This window comes from Convolutriloba macropyga, chromosome 7, assembly GCF_964194025.1.
Source record: "Convolutriloba macropyga chromosome 7, txConMacr16.3, whole genome shotgun sequence".
In the NCBI taxonomy this organism is placed as follows: Eukaryota; Metazoa; Xenacoelomorpha; order Acoela; family Convolutidae; genus Convolutriloba; species Convolutriloba macropyga.
The window spans coordinates 48,064,576-48,092,258 of record NC_134474.1 but is presented as its reverse complement, the minus strand read 5'-3'; the positions used below and the strand labels follow the sequence as shown (position 1 = coordinate 48,092,258).

The 27,683-nt window shown below is 38.3% G+C and overlaps 1 protein-coding gene across 1 annotated transcript; it reads left to right on the top strand.

Moving 5' to 3' along the window:
* Positions 1 to 238: 238 nt before the first annotated feature.
* On the top strand, positions 239 to 27,683 carry LOC142343050 (uncharacterized). Its single transcript, XM_075394737.1, is given in 3 exon segments — positions 239 to 1,824; positions 22,464 to 23,860; positions 23,863 to 27,683. Coding segments are annotated over 3 exon segments (6,624 nt in total). The 3' UTR covers positions 27,504 to 27,683.

The window sequence follows — 27,683 nt, the reverse complement described above, 5'->3', positions numbered from 1 at the left end:
ATCGAATTTTCCTTACAATTTGTGTCCTTCTTTTTTGCGCAATTTCAACCATATAAAAGAGTTGAGAATATTGCTTTGATATGTATTATGTAAAGGAGATCCGAGCGATATGGTAAAGTTAAGCATAAGAGGTAAATATGAATTTGATAAATTCGATATCTATAAACTTGCCAATGCATACCCGACAGATCTATCATGGTTGCTTAATTTAGTGCTATTTCCAGCCACTGTTCTTTCAATGGCAGACGGATGGAAAAATGTTGGGCATCCAAATTCTAATGTTTTTGAGTTGCTGTCGCAAAACTCCGGAAAATCAGACGAGGACTGCTCAGACGATGATGAATGCCAAGTTGAGGTCTTTCAACAAATCCCCGGGTTAGTTCTGAAGTCGTCATTGGACAGTGGTCTTATTAAATTGTGCTTCAACAAATTAGAATCGCGGCTGAAGAAATTAGTAGAATTTTATGACAAAATTCGGCAAAAGCCAGTGTTAGCTTTCCAGACGCAAAAACACCGGGAAAGACGGTTCGTTGGACTCTCTCGAGAAGCCATTTTGAAAGGGGATGAACTTCTGTGCTGCATTCAACTCAAACACAAGGGCGAAAAATCATCTGTTGAATTGGTTAGTTTTATAGAACGCCGAGTGAGACATGAAAATAAGATCTTTTGCTCTATTCGAAATGAAGCACAAGTTGACAAACCAAACAAGCTCAAAAAGTACCTATGTGAAGGAGTTGTCACAAGTACACCCGTCAGAAGGCCTTTCTGCTTTGTACATGTCGATACTTCAAAACTGTCAAAGGAACTTTTTAAAAACCAAAACTTCAAGCTCGACATGAAGAATTTATTCAATTTCGGGAATCAAATTACGATAAACGATGAGTTAGTTGTGGAGATTGAGCGGCCTGGGGGTGGGAAAAGATTTCGAGAAACCGAGTTTAATCCTCCTATAACCAAAGCATATTTGAAAAAATTCAGCTTCAATCAAATCACGGGGCTAACTTCGCATACTTTAAATGCAATAGCAAGCGACACTTTAAAGTGCATTGGAGAAATACAAAGGACGCTGACGGAGCAAAATTTGGTTAGTGATCATGTGGCGATGAGTGAGCCAGCGAAAGCCATCATAAGCGCTTTTCTCCTGCACAAAGAGCAAGTAGTGAAGGTTGCAGAGTCCATTGAAACCATTATTGCATTGATCGATTTATATGACAGTATTTCGGAAGACAGATTAACAAAAGATTTAATAGTTTTTCTTGTTGATCAAAGTTTCTACGAGCCCAGCAGTTTACTCTTTCTCTTTTTAAGTTCTCAGAATTGTTTCACGTCAACCCTTTCAGCAGAAAGAATTTTGAGTTTTCTCCAACTTTCTAAGCGTCTGGTGCCCAGTACCTCAGAGTCATGCGATAATTTGATTGATTCAAACCTGAAATTGGATCAGTTATATGACTTCTTCTACAGAGCAGAACACTGCGATGAAAATAACGTCGAATTGAGCCTGGCACCATCTTCTCGCGAGATGAATCTTTTCATAGACCAAGAGGGAGAACTTCTGTCTATGTTACGCCCCGTGCGAACCCACGGATCTTACACTTCATTGGAGGAATATGTGCAAACATACTTCTCTCTATTGAGATACGATTGTTTCTTCCCTCTTATGAAAGGAATCCGTGACGTCATACAAGGTCGTGAGTGCGAAAAAGGCACCAACGTGGCATCTAAAGGCAGGCTAATAAGCTTGCATCCGGAACAACACCTGGATGCAAAAACTTTTTGCGTGGTCTTTGATGTCCGCGGTGGTTCTACGTCAATTAGAGACATCAGGTATTTAAAAAACACTTGAATTCCCATGTCAGGTATATTATACCGTGGCAATGGGAGTGCATAGATAATAATGATAGAAATAACTAAAAGAAAAAGAAACAACTTGGATTTCTGGACAAAATTTAGATCACGAAATCTTAGAGTCTCTCCATAACAGGTCTTCATACCGAATATTATGAGAACAGTGGCATCTCCTCATGAAATGTGCAAATATTTTCTTTTTAACATGCTGTAGCTTCTCGTTTTTGTTAAAATCATTTCATATGCAGTCATTCCAGGAATTCGTTGCACTGGCGAAAAAAAAAACATTTTTTAGGTATTTAATTTGACAATTGAATTCAAAATGAATCTTTCTTGAGCGTTTGTTGTGACGGTATTTCAATGATGGCACATTCAGATTTTGAAACGCCGGGAGTCTCTTTGTGACGATTTTCAATAGATACAATGTTTCAAGAGATGCTCGATTCGCACAATCTGGTATTCTTGTTTAAATTTAAATGTTGACTTTCTTCAACTCACACATGCCTTAAGAGCCCAATTTAGCTGTTTTTTATTGATATTGGTGATTTTGCAATTCTTTTTATGGATCAAAAGCAGGCAATTATATAACCTGTCTTTTAAAGTTTAGATTTAAGCTATTTTGGTCAAAGAATTGAGCTCAAAAAATGAGCAATTTTTCAAGCTTTTCGTTTGTTTTTAATAGGTTTTTGCCTCTTGAAAAAACTAAGGTATCATCAGCATATCGAAACAAGTAACAGTGTTCGTTAATATGGCAGCGATGATCGTTTCTGTATTTATTGAAGAGCAGAGGGCCAAGAGTTGTTCTCTGCGGAACACCCTGACGTAACTCAATCCAATCTGACTCCGTGTTGATGAAAATTTTTTGAAGCCTCTCCGTTGAAAAAGTGCTTATATTTTGCTCCAATTTACCGATTTTAACTTTTTTTGCTCACCAATTTTTCTACGAACCTAAAGATCTTAATTGTTGTACAATACACTAATTGTTGTACAAAAGCATTTGACTCAAACAATGTTTGATTGAGTCAAATGCTTTTGAGAGGCCGAGAAGTGCCGTTGATACATATTCACTGTAATCAAAATGAGAACGTGCGATTTCTGTTGGACAAATGAGCGCATCTTGTGTAGAAAATCGACAACGTATCAAATTATATTTTAGACAGCAAACGGTTACTATCCAAAAATACAAGCCATTACTATCCAAAAAGCTAAACGCAATATATTGTATGCATTACTTGACATTATACCCATATATATATATATATATATATATATATATATATATATATATATATATATTTATATTATATATAATTATATATATATATATATATGTATATATATATATATGTATATATATATTTATATTATATATAATTATATATATATATATATATATATGTATATATATATATATATATATATATATATATATATATGCATACAATGCCAAATAATTTATATAAAATAATGCGTATATAATTATATATTCATGATTAAAAATGCTTTGCAACATTTTTTTCAGTCTATACAATTTTTGGAATTTATTTAGTTTTACTGATTTTTTTTTTGAGGAGGCATAATTCATAACTCACATTATTCAGAAATCAAATGCGAATCACAAAAATTTTTATCTTAAAATTGTTCAGTTTTTTAAACCATCAAAAAAGTATTATTCACATTTTTATCAACTTAATTAGAATGCTGCTCACGAAAAACACTTTGAATTGAATTACTGTTCTTCGGCAAAATTTCCAATTGTTAGTGGAAAGTAAACATTCGACATAATTTCCTTCAATAAAGCTATCTTGCAACTTTTGAAAGCAGGAAATACTACTTGTTTTTTGATTAGTTATGCAAACCGTATAGTTATATCGAGTTATTGCATCCTCAAAAATCTTGTGTGCAAAAAAGTTAATTTTTAGTTTCTTTTTTTTTCTTATCTCTCTGTTGCTATAGCTGCCATTTTTTTCCTTTGTTTTACTTGTTTCATAATAAACAATTTTACTAAAAAATGAGCAATTATTGCTACTACTCAATATGACATTTATGCAGAGCTTTTTAATCGAAAAGAGGTCAAGTGGTGGTAGTCAAAAAAAGGGCAAAGAATCAGTGAAACTTTTATAAGTCACGTTCACTTTCGATAGAGAAATTGTTTGTTGGTATTCCTTGAAAAAGATCTAAAACTGGAAGCTGAATTCAGCTTCTAATTTATAACTTTTTCGACTACTAACAAAAAGTGAAAGCTGTGGGATAACGGCTTTGGTTTGATATGTTCTTTGATGAGCCATTCTCATTATATTATATTGCAATAATTGGGGACAAAAAATGAGGACAAATATTTTGAAATAACCAAAAAATCTTTAAAATTGTCATACTCTACAACGACTGGCTTAAATTGAGCTGCTGCACAACAATCAGTTGATTTTCTTATATCGTTTACCGCAGTCATGACATCTGTCGTGGAAAATACTTTATACCCGTGTCCAAAAAAAGATTCTGAATAAATGTTTTGAATAAGTGATCCGAGTTAATGAGTGATCTATTCTGTTTTTGCCCCCCCCCCCCCCAGCTGAGTGAGCATAAATCTTTTATGATCCCCAGGCGCACGTGCTATTTTCTTACTAAGTCCCGTGCTATATAACAACATATAATTTGTAACTGGGGGTCATAAAAACACGGTGGGGGAACAGAATCGATCCATTAAGTCATATATATATATATATATATATATATATGTATATATATATATATATATATATATATATATATATATATATATATATATATATATATATACAGACTAATTATTACTGAGAAATCAAGAAAAGAAAACTAATCTTAGCACCAAGATTTATATGGGGGTCGCAAGGGTTGCCCAAATTGTTTTGCTTTGCAATATTCCTAGAAACAAGTCGCCAGGGATACCATCTATAAAATGTATTTGCATTTTTCTAAGAAATTATTTGCACTTCCGATAGTATCTTAATTAATCAACACATGCTGTGAAAATTTCACATCAATTAATAACTATTTAAAATTATCAGTTTGAACCGAGTGTTGATTCACAGCACCATTTCTTGAAGATTCATTTATATCAAATTAATGACTTGATTAAGTGCAAGCTGATTTATCTATTTTCTGCTGCAACACGGCTGCAATTTTAACCTGTCGTGCACGTTGTTTTACCAGCTACTCCACATTGGCTACTTAAGGAGCAGCAGAGTAGAACTATAGATAAATATGTGTCTTTTCATTCACTGTTGTTTCGAGTACCAAACTTCTTTTGTTGGAAATGAAGCAATTTTATTGTCAGCTTAAATTTTTGGTTGACTTTACCTGATATTTAAGACTATTGAATTGGAATGTTTGTGATTGTTTCTTATTTCTAATACTATTTTTATTGGCTATCAAAATAAAGCGAGCAGGAGAGGATGAATATGAAGTTTTTTTGTTCATGTTATAGGATTTGTAATTTTCTAAGCGTCATGGAATGTTGCCGTAAAATTTTTCCTTATAAACTGAATAGTTCCTGAAAAAAATTATTGACACGATGGCAAGAGCGACGACCTAGGACATCGAAGAAGCTATTGGAAGTAAAATGTGCTCATTTGCAGATACTGAACTCTTTAGCTAAATTAGTGGCTACAACAATGCAGCTTTGATGTGACTTTGATGTGGCTACAACAATGTGACTTTGAATTTTTGTCGGCACAGTGCGATCTTTTTTTGTGGTTTACTTTTCTCTTTTTTTTTCATTTTAAAAGCAAGATGAAATCCGTTATCAATAGATGACATGGATGAGTGATCTTATGTCTTTGAATGGCGATAAAAAAGCAAAGTAGCTTAACTTTCTTTGAATAAAGTTAGAATACCAGAAAATCGTATAAAAAACGATATAACAAATAATTTGCTGTTGAATTGAAAAATTGTTCAGAAGTGCACACATGTTGATTAGAATTCAAGAATTAGTTGCATGGACCAATCAGGGCGGAAGAAAAATTTATCTTTTTTGCTTAGATCTGAATTTTTTAGCGTGGAAAAGGTTAATTTGCTATAAACTCTAACTGTTAGATTTTAAGTTTTTGCAAAGCAGAAAAAAATTAAAACTATTCAAACAGATCAAAAAGCAGTCGTACGAGCCAAAATGATATATTTTATGCAAGAAAAAAATGTGTCTTTCCTTTTTCCTTTTAATATTTTCACTAGCTGCCTATAGTGAAAAAGTTATGTTTACCAAATAGTTAAGATTATATTAAGTCTCTATGGAGCCTCGTCGGATATAAAAAACGGGTGATCAAAGAGAGCGATAGACGGAGAAATCGAGAAAGACAATAAAAGAATAAAAGAAAGATAGATAGGTAAACAAATAATTAAATAAATGAATAAATAAATAATTGATCACATAAACAAAAACAATATTTAAATAAACAAATAAAAAACAGATACATAAATAACTAAATAAATAATCAATAAAAAAATAACAATTGCATAAATAATTAAATAAAAATAAATAAGCATATAAATAAAAAAAAATAGATTTAAAAAATAATAAATAATTATATAAAAAAGTAAGGAGATAAATAAATAAGAAAATAATAATTATTTAAACAAAAAATTAAATAAGTAAGTAAATAAATAAACAATTAATTAAAAAATGAATAAAATAAATAAATAAAGAAATAAACAAATAAATAAGTAAATAAATAAATAAATAAATAAGTAAGTAAATAAATAAATAAATAAATAAATAAATAAATAATTAAATAAATAAAAAAAAATAAAAAAATAAATAAATAAATAAACAAATAAATAGATAATTAAAAAATCAAGTAAATAAGTAAATAACTATTTTTATAAGAAAATAATAAATAAGTAAAGAATTAATTAAACAAAAAAATAAATTAAAAAAAATTAAAAAAATATCTTAATAATTAAATTAACAAATAAATAGATAGATAATTATATGAATAAATAATTAAGTAAAAAACTAATTACATATGAGAAAAATAAAAAAGTAAAAACAATTAAACAGAAAAATAAATAGTGAAACAAACAAATAATTAAATAATAAATGAATAAATAATTAAATTAAAAAAGTTTAAAAATGAAAGAAAAAATTATCTAACAAAAAAAGTTAATTAAGTAATTTCGTTGGCCGGTTCTTGTTCTCTTCAGTTTGAGAAACATGAATCGATGTGGTTTTTGTGGAAACCGATATACAAAATAGTATATGAGTTGAGTGTTATTTTTTGATAAAAAAAATTATATTAAAACTATTTCGAAATCGTAATTCTACGCAAATTGTTGGTACAGCATATCCAGGGGAAACACGTGGACAGCGTCTAATTGGTAATCTATAAACTCAACAAAATGTTTCAGTAACAAGAACAATTGAGGAAAAAACTGAGGAATATCTATATATCACTTATTTTCCTTCCAATATGAAAAATTTGAGGAATTGAGAAACGGTTTTCATAAGTTGATATTCTGGATTTTCTCAATAAAAAATATGCAGTTTTTATACATGTTTTTCTTTAAAACTTTCATGTTTCTAATAAGCCCATGCTCTCATCAAGCCATAATTGTTTTTTTCTGAGGTTTGTAACTTGATTCTAGAAACTTTTCTCTCCAACATGTGCCGGAAAACACAAAAAATCTTGTTCAATACAATTTACGTTTTTGCTTTACAATCGTCCATCCACCATTGATGATGTTTCACTATCGAGTAAAGAAAAACTTATCTCATTTCACGCATTAATGCGCATCAGTGAAAAAATGTAGTGTCTCTAAAGCATATTAAAAAAATAAGTTGCCGATTTTGTGGTAAACTCGTGAAAAAAACTTAAAGAAGAAAAATTGAAAAATATAGATAAAGGGAGTTTTCTTCATTAAAATTCACCGACTGCCTTTCCGCTGAAAGATTTCCTTATGTAAACTTTACATGCAGTTGAATAAATTGCGCCCAAACGTAAGTTATGGTCAGTGGTGAATTTTGAAAGCACCTGCGAAGATCAGGAACTTTAAAACAAAACAAAAATTAAAAATTAGATATAATTTTGAGCCTAAATGAAGATCATCTGTCTCACAGCACTTGGTCGTGCTAAAATTTTATAGTGTGACAAACCTTATGGTGTCCGAAAAACCAGCATTACAGACTAGTGCCCCTACCAATTGAAACTATATTAACACAAATTCTACAAACTGGCTCTTTTTGTGGAATGTCGTAACAATTTGGTTTTGCCACTAATTTCCTCATTTTGTTCGTCAAAAACGAGTGTTCTGGAATATAGAAAAACCTGGTTTATGTTATGTGCATGTGGATGTTCTTTTAAAAAAATAAATCATAGTTTGAAGATTTCGGAATTGTCGGTTCAGTTTGCTGTTTTCAACGCGTCGGTTCAGTTTGCTGTTTTCAAGTCGGATTAGTAGCTACTTAATCTACCATAATTGATTTGCTTGGACTCTAGTGTACGTAGTGTGTGAAAATTGTGGCGGCTGAGCTTAATAACTCAATAACCAAATTGAATAGCGCTTCAAGGCCATTTCAAGCACTAAAGTTAGAATAGCATGACAAGCGAAATTTAATGCTACATTCTATCGAAGCCACACGGATTTGTTCACTTAGTTCAACATTTATATTTAGCAACTATTATTAGTACACAATCGTCATACATGAAGTGAAACTCAAACACGAACTACCTCAACCACCAGCAAAACAATACTACGGCTTAACAGTATTGCATCAGATTCTTTGCGATTGGATTGCGACTCAACCTGTTGCTGATACAGAATATTCAACAAAAATTTCTACATGGTTAACAAGCTTCCCATGACATCAATTTTACACTGAAAAAATGACGTTATGCAAAAAAGTGTTCTTATTCTGTCGATATTTTTATCTACAACCAATCAACAGTTGAATTTGACATGTAAACCCACGTGACTAGCAGCATAAAAGGAGCTTGAAAAACTACCAAAAATTGGAAGGAATTTGCAATTTTGGTTATATTAAACTGCCATACAGTTCTTATTGAAGCACACTTTCTTGAGCGGTAAATACTTGTTATGGTGACTTGTTTTTGTAGATCATATTAGTGATTGTACAGTTTTAACTCTACTTTGGCTTTTGAAAAGAGATCAAACTTTGATATTCTCAAAACTTTCCTTCTGAGGAACAAAGTTCCTAAGTAAGAGAAACTTTGTGCAAAGCACATAGTCAGTTGCTCTTACTGGTTTAAACAAAGCCTACCCTAGTTCAACTTTGGTGTTGTTTGAACCAATAGAGAGACTTGCTATTTTTGAAGTTAGAAAAATATTATTATTATTATCAGATTTGCAACTGGTAAGACGTACTGTTATACAACTGCTAACTGTAGCAGATTGAAACTCTGCATAGCTATAGCCAAATGATATGGCTACAATTTGTGGGAACGGGAATTCCTAAATTTGGTTTATAAATTGAGTTATTAACAAATACTTAGCAAAAATTTGATTGTTTCCATTTAAATTATTTTTCTTTTCTGGTAAAAAAAGTTTGTTATACAGCAAAGCTCAACAATTAGTTTTCAAGAGTGATAGAGCAACACGTAATGCAACGGTAACCCACAAAAAAGTGGATAATACAGTTCACAAAAGATAACTGCAAATACACAATATTCGGACAGATTTGAAACCGCTGCAACGAACTGGGCGGTGTAAAGTTTTCCTTGACTTTTATAGGAGAGCAGTCGTTACAGTTGGTCCGCCGACCCGGACAGTGGAAGGCAAACTGCTGTTCAATCTGATGGAGAGAGAGCCGAAGACACCCCCAAAGAAAATCAGACGAATAAACAGCGCAACGCCAGTTAGACAGAGCGAAAGGTGCGAGTACAAATCACAAAACACGTTCAAGAGTTGACCTCGCTTTACAGGAATAAGCAAAGCAAAAGCAAACAGCAACCAGGCAATCCAAGCATAACCCGCAGAGAGGAGTTTCAATCAACAGCTCAAAGCTACGACAAGAAGTTCCGAGATTTAGTGGAAGAAGTTAACACTAAAACATGGATTGGCTACAAAATAATTGAAGATTCAGATCGACCCAACAAACTAAAGGTCCTCTACCAACAGACTGTTCACCTTCTAGAGTAAGAACTACACAAGCAACTGCAGCGTCGAAACAAGCTTGTGCCCTATTGGGCCATTTTTGTTGAAGAACACCTGAAAGAAGCAGGAATGCGCCAAGCAAATTTGGACTATCATTGGCTTGCGTATATCAGCAAAGGCACGCAACCAGCAATGAATGCAGAGCAAAGCAACACAACTCAAACAGTGACGACAGCGAGAGCAATAACAACTACCCAACGGCCAACTCAGTTGCTCAAACAGTGCAAAATGGAGCAACATCAAGTGGCCAAGAGACAGAGAATTTTGCGGAGACATCTTCAGCAAAGCAAAAGCGAGAGGAAAGGATGAAGTATTTCGATATCGAGGTCGAAACCAAGATGCGACTGGAACAGGCACGGTTTGAGCGGAGGAAGCTAGAGCTGGAAATGCAAATGAAGGAACTGGAAACCGAGCATCAACTGCTGGAGGAAGAGCGTCAGATAGAGCGCAAGGTGAAGAGAACAGCATTAGAGAACGATGATGCTCTTTCCCAATCAACTGATGCTCGGGACAAATCACCCTTCAACTGGACTCCAAAGAAGAGAGATGTCTCGGACTGGGTCAGCAAGATCGACAACCTTTTAACACCAGAGCGATCAACAGCTTGCTTTGAAATAACCCCTGAAGTGAACAGGTCTAGTCACTTCTCACGATATCTCAGATCACGAAACCGATCCTCAAGTGTTTACGATCGGGACGTCTCCCCCATAGCTGGTCTACTACGATACACCACTGGCTATTCAGGTACTAGTAACCTACCAAAGCTGAAGCTAAAGTTTTGACGGAAACGCTCTCGAAAGGCCGGAGTGGTCTAGTATGTTCATTGCTACAGTGGATCAACGACCAATACCAGACTCAGAGAAGATGAGCCATCTGAATACTGTACTGGCAGGCAAGGCAAGGTCAGCAATCTCTGGAATGGGCTATTCTGGACAGTTCTATGGTGCTGCATGGAGTATTCTGGAGAGGAAATTTGGAAGGCCTCATGTGATCATTGATGCACAACTGGAGAGTCTTCGCAAAGCAAGTCAGGTGAAACCTCACGACTCAACCGGTCTGATCAGTTTCTCAGTTTTTGTTTCGAACTTTGTGAATCTGCTCAAAGAGTACAAGCAGATTGGTGATCTGCAATCAAGCTCGACACTGTATATGGCAGTAGATAAACTACCTCAAGTTCTCAAAGAGAAGTGGTGGTTCTATGTTGATGATAAAGATGAAGATTGGCCTGATCTAATTATGTTTGAAAAGTGGCTATCTAGGATAGCATTCGTGCACGAAGGGTTTTCAGCTTTCAAGGGAGAGCGCAGAGAAGAAGACCGAAGAGGCACAAATAGAGACAAACGGTTCTCGAAAACATCGAACTTCAGTGCAAGTTCTAACGTGAAAGAAACGAAGCAAACGCAAAGTGATCACTGTCCGTTAGCTGATGGCACTCAAAAAATATGGAATTGTCCACTATTTAGGAACATGAGTGTGAATGATCGGTACGCAGCAGTGAGAAAGCAACGCTTATGTTACGGATGTCTAGGCAAAGGACATGCAATCAAAGATTGTAAAGTCATCGCGTGCGGTATCAATGGATGCCTGAAGAAGCACAACCGATTGCTACACTCAGAAAACCAAATGAACGAGGGCAATCACGCGTTCAACGTAAGCGCAGCAACAATCAGCCAGAGTAACAAAGTTACTAGCTTTCTTCAGATAGTTCCTGTCGCAATACAGAGCGGTGGCAACAGGCTGAACACATATGCCTTTCTCGATAGTGGATCAACGATTTCATTCATCGATCAGAGTGTGCAAGAGAAGTTACGAGCCCAAGGCACCGATGTGACGCTCAACATAGCAGGCGTACACGGAACGAAGGATCTGAAGACAGAAAAGATTCCTCTCAAAATAAAGGGACTACATTCAAAAGTGCATTCAATTGAAGCATTTGCACACCCGTTAATCTCCTTGGGAAACACAAACAACAACTACAATAAGCTGAAGCAAAGCTTCAATCACTTGTGTGTTCTACCCAACAAAAGCTTCAACTTGATGGAAGTTGGCATCATCCTGGGTCAAGATGCTTATGAGCTACAACGCCCATTGGACTATAAGATAGGAACGCGAAGGGGACCTTTCGCCGTTCTAAAAGAGCTAGTATGGGTAATCATTGGACCCATGACGGGCAAAAGAAGACAAAATGTTTGTCATTTCGCCTTCACTGAGGATGTGAAAGTGGCTGAGAATATCCAAACCTGGTGGGACATAGAAACTTATACTTCCAAAATCACTGTCGTCAGTCAGTCAAAGAAGGAACTGCAGGCACAAAAGATGCTAGAGAGTACGACGAAGTTTACAGGCGAGCGGTACGAAGTGGGAATGCTGTGGAGTGAACCAGAGTCAAACCTACCAAACAACTACAGCTCAGCCTTGGGTCAGCTTTACTCACTGTAGCGAAGATTCCAAAGGGACCCAAACATGAAGAGTTTGTATCAACAGTCGATAGATACAGATGTAGAAAACGGATTCGTCAAGATATGGGACGACTCCGAAGTGAAAGGCACCTTCGGGAAAAAATGGTATTTGCCACACCATCCAGTGTTGCACTCAAACAAGCCTGGCAAAGATAGACGTGTTTGCAATGCTGCCTCAAAGTACAAAGAAGTATACCTAAATGATAAGCTGCTAGCAGGACCTGATCTGCTACACGGGTTGATTGGAACAATATTCAGATTCCGTGAAGGACCAATGGCCCTAACAGCTGACATCGAATCGATGTTTCTACAAGTTCAAATTCCCGAACAGGATAGAAGTTGCTTGAGGTTCTTATGGCGTCCGAGAACTAACGAACCTGTTCAGATATACGAATATCAGCGTCACGTGTTTGGAGCTAAAAGTTCTCCAACTTGTGCAAACTATGCTCTCAAGCGAGTGGGACTGGACAACGAAGAAGATTATCGAATTGCAGCAAAGGCAATACAAAACAACTTCTACATGGACGATTTCATCAAATCAGTAGAAATCCCTGAAGAAGCAGTTGAAGTCTTCAGTCAACTACAAACTCTTCTCTCACAACATGGATTTGAACCGAAGAAGTGGATAAGCAACAATGACGCAGTTACCGAAGCAATTCCAGAAGACTTGAAGTCAATCAGCAACACGAAGCAAATTGATGTGGAACCTAATACGGAGGGTTCCTCATTGCTAGGACTACAATGGACTGTTACTGATGACAGTTTTCAAGTATGCAGAGGTTTAAACAACGAAGTTGAAACAACTATAACCCAGAGGAAGATTTTGTCATTGGTATCTTGAGTATTCGACCCAATCGGATTGTTTGCTCCGTTCAGTGTTCACATGAGACGACTTCTTACAGGCATCTGGACTAAAAATGGGCAACATTGGGACAACGAAGTGGAGCCGGGTGACGAAGCAGAATTTCTGAATTGGAAAGAACAACTTCCAATTGTAGCTGAAACAAGCATCGATAGAAGATACTTCAACAGAGAGAGGAATAAAGCCGAACTTCATGTTTTTGCTGACGCATCTGAAGACACGATGTGCGAAGTGGCCTATCTACGTCCACAACCAAAAGAATACTCAGTTGACTTAGCATTTGTTATTGGAAAATGCAGAGTGGCACCAATGAGGCATCTTTCAATATCCCGACTGGAATTACAAGCGGCAGTCATGGCAGTGAGGTTGAAGGAACAGATAGTCAAGGAACATGAAATGAAGATAAATAGTTGCAGTTTTTGGTCAAACTCAACTAGAGTATTGCAGTAGATACACAGTTCTCATCGTAAACAACAATTGTTTGTGGCCAATCGAGTGGCGGAGATACTAGATACAACCGATGTTTCGCAGTGGAAACATTTGAGCGGTATCAACAACCCAGCGGATATTGGACCAGAGCAATCAACATTGAGGAACTCAAGAGAAGCGAGTGGCTCATTGGGCCGGTCTGGTTGAAACGACCAGAAAGCGAGTGGCCAGAGCAAGTTAACCTAATTTTTGCATCAGATGAAGAGAAAATACCCTCATCAGTCTTCATGATACAGGCTGACGAAAAGAAAGCTGTTATTCAGTGGTAACGAGTCAGTTATTTTATCAGACTAACGAATACAGCGGCATACTTACAGCGAGCATTAAACAAACACAAACCATCAACACTCGTAGTCATCATTGAAGAAAGAGAAAAAGCAAAAGCAACAATCTTCAAACTAGTACAGCAAGAACAGTTTGGTGAAGAATTGAAATCTCTCAAAGCTGAAAAGGAAATTCCAAAAGGCAGTAAAATCCTACGATTCTCACCTTTCCTAGATGAAGAAGGACTTATTCGAGCCAAAGGCAGAATATGCAAAAGTCAATTGGATTTCAATGCAAAACATCCAATTTTGCTACATTGGAAACATCATGCGGTTGAATTATTCTTGCGAAATGAGCGCAAGGACAATCAACAGGAGGGCACTGAGCATGTAAGAAACATTGTTCAGCAGAAGATGTGGATCTCAGGCATACGGAACGCCTTAGGATCAATCAACAACAAGTGCGTTGCCTGCAGAAAGGGCAGAGCGCAAACGATAGCACCAGTAATGGCAGATCTACCCGAAGAGCGGTTAGATGCTTCAACAGCTTTTAAAAATGTTTGAGCTGACTACTTTGGCCCTTTCATTGTGAAAGTTGGGCGAAGAAATGAAAAGGATGGTGTTGTCTTTTCACATGTCTAACTATGAGAGCGGTGCATATAGAAGTTGTACCCAAGTTAGACACAGATAGCCGTCTCAATGCAATAATGAGATATATTGCCCAAAGAGGCAAACCAAGTACAATGGTCAGTGACAACGGGACAACAGGGACTTCGTTGGAGCTGAAAGAGAGTTTGCAGAGTACGTTGCAGCATGGAAAAAAGAAGGGATCGAAGAACGTCTAATTCAACAAGGAGTCAGATGGAAGTTCAATCCACCCGCAGCACCTCACTTTGGAGGAGTATGGGAGCGGTTGGTGAGAAGTCGCAAGAAAGCAATGTATTCAGTGTTGGGGAACAGATCAGTAACCGAGGACGTTATTTCAACAACGATGTGTATTGTTGAGCAGACTTTGAACGCAAGACCGATAGCTCCAGTCAGTTCAGATGTTAATGACTTAGAAGCATTGACCCCCAATCACTTCTTACGTGGCAACAAGAATGTTTGCTTACCCTACCTACCGTGCGCAGAAGAATTTGTTGACCATCGAAAGCTCATTCGACAAACTCAAGCGTTTGCAAATCTCATATGGGACAGATTTCGTGAAGAATATCTGCCAACTCTGAATAACCGGCAAAAAGTGCAATCTATGACGAACGAAACCCTTAAAGAAGGCGATCTCGTTTGGTTGATAGAAGACAGCGATAAGCGTGGATGTTACAATCAATCTAGGTCGAGTTACGGAGACCATTGGTGAGTCCGACGGTGTAATTCGATCAGCAAAAGTTCAAACGAACGACGGAGAGTGTACAAGAGACCAGTAGTGAAGCTCACCCCAGTACTACCTGGAAAAGATGTTTTCGCGATGGAAAACAGGGCCGGCTTTGAAATCAATAATCAAATTGAGTAGCGCTTCAAGGCCATTTCAAGCTTTAAAGCTAGAATAGAATGACAAGCAAATTTAAGGTTATATTCTATCGAAGCCACTCGAATTTGTTCACTTAGTTCAACATTTATATTTAGCAACTATTATTAGTACACAATCGTCGTACATGAAGTGAAACTCAAACTTGAACTACCTCAACCACCAGCAAAACAATACTACGGCTTAACAGTATTGCGTCAGATTCTTTGCGATTGGATTGCGACTCAACCTGTTGCTGATACAGAATATTCAATGAAAATTTCTACATGGTTATCAAACTTCCCATGAGATCAATTTTACACAGAAAAAGTGACATTATGCAAAAAAGTGTTCACATTCTGTCGACATTATTATCTACAACCAATCAACAGTTGAATTTGACATGTAAACCCACGTGACTAGTAGCATAAAAGGAGCTTGAAAAACTACGAAAACTTAGAAGAAATCCGCAATTTTGGTTATATTAAACTGACATACAGTGCGTATTGAAGCACACTTTCTTGAGCAGTAATTTACTTGTTATTGTGTCTTGTTTATGTAGATCATATTATTGATCGTACAGTTTTAACTTTACTTTGACTTGTGAAAAGAGAATTAACTTTGTTATTCTCAAAACTTTCTTTCTGTGAACAAAGTTCCTGAAGAAAAGAAACTTTGTGCAAAGCACATGGTCAGTTGCTTTTACTGGCCTTAACGATGCCTACCCTAGTTCAACTTTGGCGTTATTGAAACCAATAGAGAGACTTGTTAACTTTGAAGTTAGAAAAATATTATTATTATCAGATTTCCATTTGGTAAGACAAACTGTTTTACAACTGCTAACTGTAGCAGGTTGAAACTTTGCATATTTATAGCCAAGTTATAGGGCTACAGTTTGTAGGAACGGGAATTCCTAAATTTGGTTAATAAATTGAGTTATTAACAAAGACTCAACAATAATTTGATCGTTTCCAATTGAAATATTTTGCTATTCTAAGAGAAACAAGTTTGTTTTACAGCAACGCTGAGCAATTAGTTATCAAGAATGATAGAGCAACACGTAATGCAACGGTAACCCACAAAAAAGCGGATAATACAGTTCACAAAATTTAACTGCAAAAACACAGTATTCTGACAGATTTGAAACCGCTGAAACGAACTGGGCGGTGTAAAGTTTTCCCTGACTTTGATAGGAGAGCAGAAGTTACAAAAATTGGATGCCGCAAACTTTGGAATGTCGTTATTTTAAAGTGCGGAACCTGAGCTAAAATTTTTTTACCGAACTCCACAAAATAGAGTAGGAATTTGGTGGCAAAAAGTGAAGCGATTTCCAAACAATTCTTTCGTGGCCGTGTGTCACATATTTAGCCAATTTTACATGTTTAAAGGTACATTTTGTGGAAGACGATGGGCGAAATAGACCAAATTGTCCGTCCTATTTTTTGTAGGGGCGCTAGTCTGAAATTATGTACTTTTCACTTGCAATTATAATTAATTTTGATCGCTATGATGGACCGTTGCTCTAGCTCATGCCTCTTTATTCGTCTGATCTAATCCAACGATAGCACAGATATGGAGGCCAACACACGAAGCTCGCAGAGCAACAACTTCTTTTCGCTTCATATTCGGCTAAATATCACGTTGTTGAAATTCGAGGTTGTGACCACTATGCTGTGTGTTAGAATATCGATCAAACTATAGTCCTGAACTTAGTGAGAATTATTAAAGAAAGTTTAACTTACCAGATAACCAAGACAGGAGCAAATTGATTTTAGTCACAAAGTTATATAAATGAATCGTCAAGAAATGGTGCTTAGAATCAATATTCGGTTCAAATTGGTGAATCTAAATAACTATTATTAGAGTGAGATTATTTGATGTAAAAGCTTCCCAGCATGTATTGAATGATTATGATACCACCGGAAATGTGAACGAACTCTTAGAAAGGTGTAAATGCATACCATCTATGGTACCCCCTGCGATTGATTTCTAGGCAATTTGCAGAAGCGAACTATATTGGGTAATCATTGCGACCCCCACTGTAAATCTTAGCGCTAAGATTACTTTTGTATCTTGACTTTTTTGCACTGATAATGGGTATATTAGACAGCTGATTTTTGAGCCTTTTTTCATTCTCCAAAACCAAATCACCGTTATGATCTAAAAATCAGAATTCTCCTGTAAATCTCTAAATTCTACTGTAAAATATCAATTTTGTTATTCTCTCATTTTGAGAAATTGAATTTTCTAAGTGGTTAAAAATGTTTTTATTGCGCTTGCAAAAACCCATAACCGAACAATTTTTCGTCCCATCAATTGTCTAAGTCAAAAAATGATTTCAAAAACAAAACTAATTTGTTGTCGACAGTCATAATCCTTTTCTGCTTAATGCTTTTTTTTCACAACTGTTTTGCCTAATCAAGCTACGATGGATCAACAGACAGTGAAACTGCTGAACTACACAGGAAAAGCACAGGACTTTCCAATCTGGAGCACGAAGTTTGTCGCAATGATGCAGACGAAGGGACTCTACAAATCGCTACTTGGGACAGAGGAGCAACCCAATGAGCCCGTACCACTATCCAATGGGGCGAGCAATGATGAGAAGAAGAACCACAAAGTGCTGAAGAATGCATATGAGAAGGGAGTTAGAGAAATCAAGGAGAAACGGAACAATGTGTGCTGCCATTTGCCACTGATCCAACAATCCTCATCTCATGCTGATGAGACATGACTGTGTGGGAGATGATGGCATCGGAAATAGAGCAAAGCTTGGAAGCTTTTGCAAGAGAGATTTCAGAGTGCGGAGACACCGATAGTGGCGACCTCGCTTGCACTGCTTGCTCGAGGATTCTCAGGATTTGGATAGTTTCTTCATCAGAGGAGAGGAAATTTTCACACGGCTACAAGAAGCAGGGTAAGCAGTCTCAGAAACCCTCTTCAACGCCTTGGCTCTCAATGGTCTGCCAATGAGGTATTAAAGTTTTTTATAAAGGAAAGCTTCGAGCCGGCAACGAACTTCACGGACTTGAAGAAAAGGCTGCAGAGCTTCTATGAGAGAACAGCACAGACACAAGGGACAAAATGGTTCAGTGGCACTGGCAGTGAAGCGTGACTTCAAGAAGGCACCCACCCAAGAAAGGAAACTGCTTTGTATGGGGGAACCCTGGTACTTTGCCGAGGACTGCAGGAGGAAGGAGACGGCACAATGCAGCAAGTGTGGTGAGAATGGTCACCTAGACAGGGCATGCAAGAGACAAAGAGATGGAGGCCAACCGGAGTCAGTGGCAAGGGGTCCAACATTAGCTACACCAGACGAAGTATACTGGGCAGCTCCTACCTAGTGAAAGACAACAGGCATGCTAGTGTACAGTTGTTGTACAGATCTCATAGTGACGAACATCGACGCTTTCCTGGACTTCATGCACATTCAATCAGTGGTCAGAAATTCAAACGAAGAGGCTTCCAGAGTGGTGTACAGAGGCTGTGCGAAGATCAGCATACCCTCAGACAAAGAAGTATTCCAATGCAAACTCAAAAACGTTTTGTGTGTGCCTGACTATTCTTCAATCCTCCTATCAGTCTCAAAATGCAAGGAGTGGGGACATTGCTTCATTTTCGAGAAAAAAATAGCTGCATAAAACTTCAGAAGGGAACTTGGGTAAAACTAACACAAGAATATTTGACTTACTTACCCTGCAGCAATCTAGAATCCAAGATAAGTTCCATCAGCGTTACACTTGATAGTGCGAGGAAATGGCAAAAACCATTGGGTCATTTGAATCAAGCAGATGTGGTCAGGAATGCGCCAGAGACAATGGGGGAACTCGATGATGTATGCAATGTTTGCGCATTTGTCAAGATCACAAAGACTCCAGCACCACGATTGGCAGAGACCCAAGCAGAACAGAAGCTGGAGAGGTTGTTTACAGACGTGATGGTACCTTTCAGAGTAGAAACTAAGCTTTCAATTAGTAAATTATCTAATCTTTGTTGCACAGTCTTCATCAGGAACAGGGACAGAGACGTCAGCAAAATTGAACCCAAGGCACTGGAAGGAAAGTTTGCGGGTTACGCTGAAGGAGGCAACAGATACCTGGTGTACGTACCCAATACACGTAAGGTGGTGGCAGTTCGAGATTCTATTATCAAGGAGTCCGAATTGGGCTCAATCCCTGACAACACAGAGATGCGCGACCTACTAGATGAGGGGTCACCGCAATTGGGTATCTGGCCCACAGATGACGGCCATCAATTTGATGGCAACAAAGGGAAACAGGGCAAATCTACTGCAATAAAAGAGGAGTGGCATGACGCATAGAGCGTGAACACTCAAAAATCGACACTGAGACAAGATGACTCCGATGTTGAGGAAGCGGCACTAAATGAAGAATCTACTGCAACAAGAGGGAATCTCAGAGACTCGGAGTCACTGGAAGACAGTGACACAGAGGACTTCTCACAGTCAGAGACAGTTAGCTACTTTGAGGAGGCACAGGAGCAAGCGCACAGGTCAGAGACCAGACGGGGTAAACGAGTAAGGAATGTTCCGCAATTTTCTGAAGAAGTCAGGACCTATCCTGTTGTGTCTGAGGGTGACAAGGTCTACAAAGCCAAGCAAGGTGACAACCTGGACCAGTGGCACTGGGCAATGAAGGATGAGGTCAAGGCACTCCAAGACAACAAGACTTGGAACCCAGTGAGACCACGCACAGACAGGGACGTCATACCGGGCAAATGGGTCTGCAACCTAAAAATGTAATCCGGTGGTCAAGTCGACAAATACAAAGCACGCTATGTGGCAAAGGGCATCAAACAAGTGGAAGAACTGGACTAAATTCAGACTTTTGCGCCTACCTGTTAGTCAGAGACATTCAGGATTTTACTTCAACTATCAGAGAAGCAGGGTCATTTGATGCACCAGCTTGATGTCAAGGCGGCTTTCCTGCACTCACCAATAGAGGAAGAATTGTATCTGGAACAGCCACAGGAGTTTGTAAAACAAGAAACAGATGTAGGGAAGTTGATATGTCGACTGAATAAATCCTTTTTTTTTGTTTGAAAAAGGCAGCTAACAGCTGGTATAAGGAACTGGCAAACTTCCTGCTGAGACAAGTGTTCAGCAGAAAAAAGAGCGATCATTGCCTGTTCGCGAGAGCAGAGACAGAGGGTCACACATTCATCTTGGTCTGGGTTGATGACATAATAGTAGCAGCAAGAAGCAAGAAAGTGATCTCCAGTGTCAAAGAGGCGATCAAGGCAACTTTTCACATGGAATACAGAGAGAGACCACAATGGTTTTTGGGTCTAAGAATCAGACGAGAAGAGGGCAAGGTCACACTCGATCAAGAACGGTACATAGAAATAATGCTAGAACGGTTTCATATAGATCAATCCAAACCCTCAAGAACTCCAGCCAATTTGAATATGAAACTTCAGACAGCACAGAACGGAGACGAAGATGTGGACAAGGAATCTACGGAAACTTGGTTGGATCACTTCTGTATCTGACCAACAGAGGAGGCCAGATATCATGCTCACATTCAACATTGTGTCCGAACACACGAATGCTCTTACCAATCAACACTGGATATGTGGAAAACGACTTCTGTGATATCCTCATTGTTCAAAAGATCTAAATCTTTCTTACACAAAAGAAGCTAGTTATCATTTAGTGGGGGAATGTGTTGCAGACTGGTCTGGTGATGTGAACGACAGAAAATCAACGAAGGGCTATTACTTCAAGCTCAACGGACGTGGCGCTGCACTCAGCTGGGGTGTCAAGAAGCAGGACACAGTTGCTCCTTCTTCATCAGAAGCAGAATATTACGGCATGGCAGCTTCAGTTCAAGAGGCATTTATCTCATACAACTGCTTGAGGATTTCGGCATCCAACAGAAACATCCAAAAGCAATTGTACAGGACAACCAGAGTTGTATCAAACTGCTCCAAAACCCAGTCATGCACAACAGGAGCGAACGCATTGAGACAAAATTTCAGTCGGCTTTTGTTATTCAGCCAACATCTCCACGAAATACCATTGCGACCCCCACTGTAAATCATGGTGCTAAGATTAGTTTTGTATCTTGACTTTTTCGCACTGATAAGGGGTATATATACAGCTGATTTTTGAGCGTTTTTTCATCCCCCAAAATCAAATCACCTTCTTGATCCAATAATCAGATCTGTCCTGTAAATCTCAAAATTGTACTGTAAAATATCATTTTTGTTATTCTCTCATTTTGAGAAATTAATTTTTCTACCTAGTTAAAAAACGCTTTTTATTCCGCTCGCGAAAACCCATAACCCGACACAGTGCGAGTGCAAATTTTAATTTTCCACTGCTCCAAATATCACCCGTTGTAAATTGTTTCAAGAATAGCTCCGACCTCATTTGCAAAAGGGTTCAATGGAAGAGGGGGAGTGTTTGACCAGATTGATGAGGCAATTCTACACCATGTGCTTTGTATATAAGTTGCTTTTAAAAAACATACGTGTCAGTTCACCGGCGAAGTGCTGAAACAATAAAAAAATAATTTGCTGACAAAAAAGTTTTCTTTTACTCAATTCAGTTTCTTGAATAACCTATTATTAGTGGTTGTCTCCAAAAATGTAATTCAGTTTCACTTCAGCTTATTTGGCGAAAATCATGTAAGAGTTTTGATTTTGCCAAGGAATGTTCATGCAAAAGCTATTTTCATTTTTGGAAACAAAAGAGCAAAATCGTTAATTTAATTAATTTGACGGTTTGGTTTCAAGGTTAAAATGATATTGATGAAGGCTTGTATGTTTTTATTTTTTTTTTGTTTCAAGTATATTTAGCCTTTCATATTTTGTATTTTACTTGTTTCGAAAGGAAAACTCTTTAACCCCTTTAAACACCCATTTGCTCCTTTCAGGTGTTTTCAACCAGGAATGCTTGTTGCCTTGATTGGTGGTATTTCTCCTCAGGATGTTGTTTGGGGTTCTATCGAGCGTCGTGGTAATGAAAGTGAAAGTGGTCAGGTGGCAGTTGTTGTGAAAAGTATTGAGGCGGCAGGCACGACATTTGCCAGTGCTTTGCAGTCACTGATTTCAAACGATGGCTCTATCATTCTGATTGAAGCTCAAACTCTATCAGCTGCATATTGTCCCGCTTTAAAAGCAATTAAGGAAGTTTCGCCAAATTTCGGGTTTTTTCTTGAGTTAGTGAAAGTTGATGAACAGAAGCCGGAGATGCCATCCATTTATGCCAACGGTAACTTGAACGTAAACCATCTGTTTGAAGACCGAAGTGAAGATATCACGGTTACCAACCTAGTTAATAACATTGAGTACGGTGCTGGTTGTAGACTGGATAACAGTCAATATCAAGCGATGAAACACATGTTATCAAGCAGAATCGCAGTAGTTCAAGGACCACCAGGAACTGGAAAAACTTACATCGGAGTGCATCTGACTAAAATTTTGCTCGATCTTGATCCTAGCCTGGCATCTCCAGTTTTAGTAATGACATACAAGAACCACGCATTAGATGAATTTTCCGAATCAATACTGTCAAGCGAGTCGCTCAAAACGCCTGGAAATTTTCTAAGATTTGGAAATCAATCGAAAAACGAAAAGATGAACCAATATGCGCTCAAGAACCATGTGAAACGACCTGAATTGGCGGAATTCAAACTGAAAAACGAAATTAAGCGTTTGAGTGTGAAAGTTAAAGACGCTTTTCCAAATTTTAGAAGTGTTTTGAACGATCCGCTAGAAATTGACACTATGTTGAAGTTCTTTGATTCGTTTCAACTGGCGAGTATGATTGAAGCAACAATAAAAGAAGATGATTGGCCGGAGCACCTGAAAACTTATGACTCGATTGAAGCAATTGGCCAGGCTATTTTTGAACATCTCGGAACAAGAAAGTGCTATCCTGCTATTGATTTTCTCATGAACAAATTGATGGAAGCACTCGAAGATTGGTTGCCTTCTGACAAATTTACGGATGCATTTATGCTTAGTTGTGGCCAAACAAGCGCCGGAAAGAGAATGAAAACCGCAACTCACGACCGAACAAGTTTCTCAAATTATGATGATCAGGAAGCTACATTTGAATCTGAAAAGCTATTCGAGGAGATTTTTGAAGCTTCTGGCCTGGGCAATGAAGTGCAAGGTAACTTTGTCATCCGCGAAAGCGATTTGACTGGACCAATGATTGACCCTTACGGAAGCCAGAGTCCGGAGTGCTTCCGCAACTTTGACCTTGTCACTGAAATGTTAGCGCGGAAAGTAGATACAAAAAAAATACGAGCGCTTAAAATTTGTGGGAAATGTCTGAATTAGCCAGGCTGCACCTGGTTCAGTACTTAGTCTGGAAGCAACGTGAATTTGTCCGCAATGAAATGAATTTGTTAGTAGACCAGTTGCATGAGAAAGTTGAGGAGCGAAATAGAATGAAATTGCAGAGAGAACTGGAAGCAGTTGGAAAGTGCAAAGTGGTGGCAATGACGGTGACAGGAGCTGCAGTGCGAGTGGATCTATTGAATGCTGTCAAACCTCAAGTAATAATTGTGGAGGAAGCTGCAGAAATCAGTGAGGCTCATTTGATACCGTTACTAGGCAACCACGTGGAGCATTTGGTACTGATTGGAGATCACAAACAGCTGCGACCAAGCGTAACTTGCTTCGATTTGGTTGAGAAGTGTAACTTTGACGTTAGCATGATGGAAAGGCTCATCAACAACAACGCTCAGTTCGCAACCTTGGCTACTCAGAATCGTATGAGGCCAGACATTTCCAAATACCTGAGAGATATCTATCCTCAACTGGAAGACCATGAACGCGTCAAAATGAACCCGGCTGTTACTGGATTGGCTCATAATTGCTTCTTTTGGGATCATGATAACTTAGAAACTGGAGGCAGAAGCTATTACAACTATGCGGAAGCAGAAGCCGTGGTTGAACTCGTGTCGTATCTCGTGGACGGCATCGGATATCTTCCTGAGAAAATTACAGTACTGTCAGGGTACCAAGGCCAAACAGGGGAGCTGAGGAAATTGATGAGAAAAAATACTAGAATGGCATTAGGTAGACCGATTGATGTGCAAACTATCGATATGTTCCAAGGTGATGAAAACGACATCGTCATCGTGTCCCTTGTGAGGAACAACAGACATTCAACATCTGGATTCATTGGAGTTCTAAATAGACGCTGTGTTGCCCAGAGCAGGGCGCGATCTGGAGTCATCTTTCTGGGTAATGCAGCTACCTTGGAACGTCGCAAAAGAAGCGCAGAAGTCTGGACGCCGTTTCTGAACGCGTTGAAAGAAGATGGACATTTTGGCAAATCTTTGATCCTAAGTTGTCCGAAGCACCCTGATATTACCAAAGGCGTGTCTGTTGGCGAAAACTTTGCCTTATCTAAATTTTGCAATGAAGTTTGTGGCAGAATGATGAGCTGTGGAATGCATACTTGTCCGGAGCTCTGTCGCAATTGCCGCTTCAATCATAGTCGATGCAGTGAACAAGTTGACTTCACACATGCATGTGGCATCCACACAGGCAAGAAATTTTGCTATCAAAATGCTCAAGAATTGAAGTGCACCACAATGGTTGACCATGTGCATGCTTGTGGACATGTTGGTCAAAAGAAGTGTTATATGAATGCAAGAGATGTGAAATGCCAGGCTCAAAATGAGTTCATTCATATTTGTGGAATCCATCAAGGAACAAAGAAGTGTTACCAAGAGCCGCATCATGTCAAATGCAATGCACCTTGTGCTTACAAATACCATCAAACAGAGCCGAACCAAGAACAGCGTGATGATGTAGAACATGATGAAGACAGGGATGGGGTGCATTCTTGTGACAGACAATGTGGGGACGAGCACACACACAACCACTGTCCTCAACTTGTGAAAGTATTCTGTGACAAAAATTTGCATTCAGTTGAAAGAAAATGCTTTGAGAAGAATTATCTTTACAAATGTTGTGAACTGATTCAATTCACACACATTGCTTGTGGTCATACAGGGGTCAAACTATGTCATCAAGATCCACTAGACATCATCTGCGTGATCAAAGTTGATCATACGTGTCCAAAATGTGGTCAACATGGATCCAAGAAGTGCCATGAAAATATCTTCCAAGTCCAATGTTTCGCCAGAGTCCAATTCAATTTGAGTTGTGGTCGTCATGAATCATATGGATATTGCTATGAAGATGCTATCACCAAAGAATGTCATAATACCTGTAATGAGAAACTGTACCCTTGTGGAGATCCCTGCAAAGAACAATGTATGAGTCAGCATTCCCATTTTGACCAGAAATGCCAAGTTATCAAAACAGTTCTGCATCACTGTGGAACTACACTCACAAAAAAATGCTACGAAAAAGGGTCAGATCTATTCTGCATAGCTGACTGTCCAGACATGTTGAAATGTGGTCACGCCTGCCCCGAGAATTGTGGTCCGGCTCACAATCATGACGACGTCTTGTGTGGGGTCATGGTTAGGGACACATGTCCCGACTGTACTGGCATCGTGAAAAGGCCATGCAGCCGGACAGTCAAGGATATCCAGTGCACTAGACCCGTTTTGTTCACCTACTCCGAATGCAGCCATGATGATTATGTCAAATGTCACGTACTTACAGAGAATAATGTTCCAAAATGCGAGGAAAAATGTGGGAAAATATTGGAAAAATGCGGACATGCTTGCTCACAAATGTGCGGCTCCGATCATGACCACACTAACTCCCTATTTTGTAAGGTTGATGTGAAAACGGACCACGGGTACGTTCAGTGTAACGACTATACTGAACTGAGAAAATCATTCTCTCAACCATTACCTGTAACAAGAAACGGTAAACACCAGAAACCATACAGGTTACCGAACCAAACTGATGTTGTTAAAGCTTATGAAATAGAGGAAGTCACTTTCAATTGTAACAGATGCAACCGAGTTCTGAAACGAAAAGTGGATCAATCAGAGAGTGAAATTAAATGCAATGCACATATCCACCACACCTGCAAAAAATGTGAGAGGTCTTCAAAACGAACGTGCTGTAACGCTAGTGATAAGTTCCTATGCCAGTTAGAGTGCACAAAAACTCTCGACTGCAAACATAAATGTAAGAAGAAGTGTTTCGAAGAGTGTGAGGCGTCAGATTGTAAAGTTTGCGAACAAGTTCGAACAGGAGCCTTGCCTGTTGTGGAAACTGTTGAACAAAATGAAGCGGCCTATGGAGTGGCAGGTAAAAATTCTAAGGCAGAAAAGAGGAAGAAAAAAAGCAAAGCAACCAGCCAAATTGAGATGGATGATGACCAAAAAAGCACTTCTGTAGATACGAAAAGTCTCAACAATGATGCAATTCAAGCGCGAATTCAACAACTATCTTCGCGACGGTTGACACGTCTTTCCTATCTGGAACTCGGTCCGAATAATTTGGAATCTTTAGACAGCCAATACAGTTCCCTTTATTATGAAATGACAGAAAAAACGCTCAGGTTTATCTCCATTAGTCCCAATTCTGAGGCTCGTATCGGCAAAATTGTCATTGTCGACCATACCCCAGCAAAAATTACCTTTCTGCAGAAACAAATTGAGCTTAATAGTCCAGCAACTGTTGTTGAAACGCTTTGCTACTACAGTGAAGAGACCTCTCGCGATCCGGAGAGATATTGCAAATTCGGATTCCATATGAACAAAACTCCGGCTGGCCAGTCAAGGACCCCGATTATTTTTCCCCGATCGAGTCAAGAACTATGTTCAGAATCGGCCGATCATGAGAACATTCTGGTTTGTAGTGTCATTATAGCTCAACCCAAAGACCAAACGCATCAGTTTGCCCTAGTTGGCGTTAATGAAAAGGGTTCCCGTGACATTATGCAGCCAACTCGTCTTATCTACGACCCCTACCAAATCCACGTGATTGGCTACGTGTCTCTAAATTTGGAGAACATCAACTGAACGCATTGATTGACACTAAAAAATTGATTTGACCGACGAAGATTTGCTGAGCTGGCAAAATCTGATTTGCTCCAAACTAACAACTAGCTGTGATATCCGTTCTAGAAAAAAATAATAACAGTAGTCGTTGAGAAATTCTAATTACTTATAGTTAGCTCCAGCCCACCAACTTCTGATTGA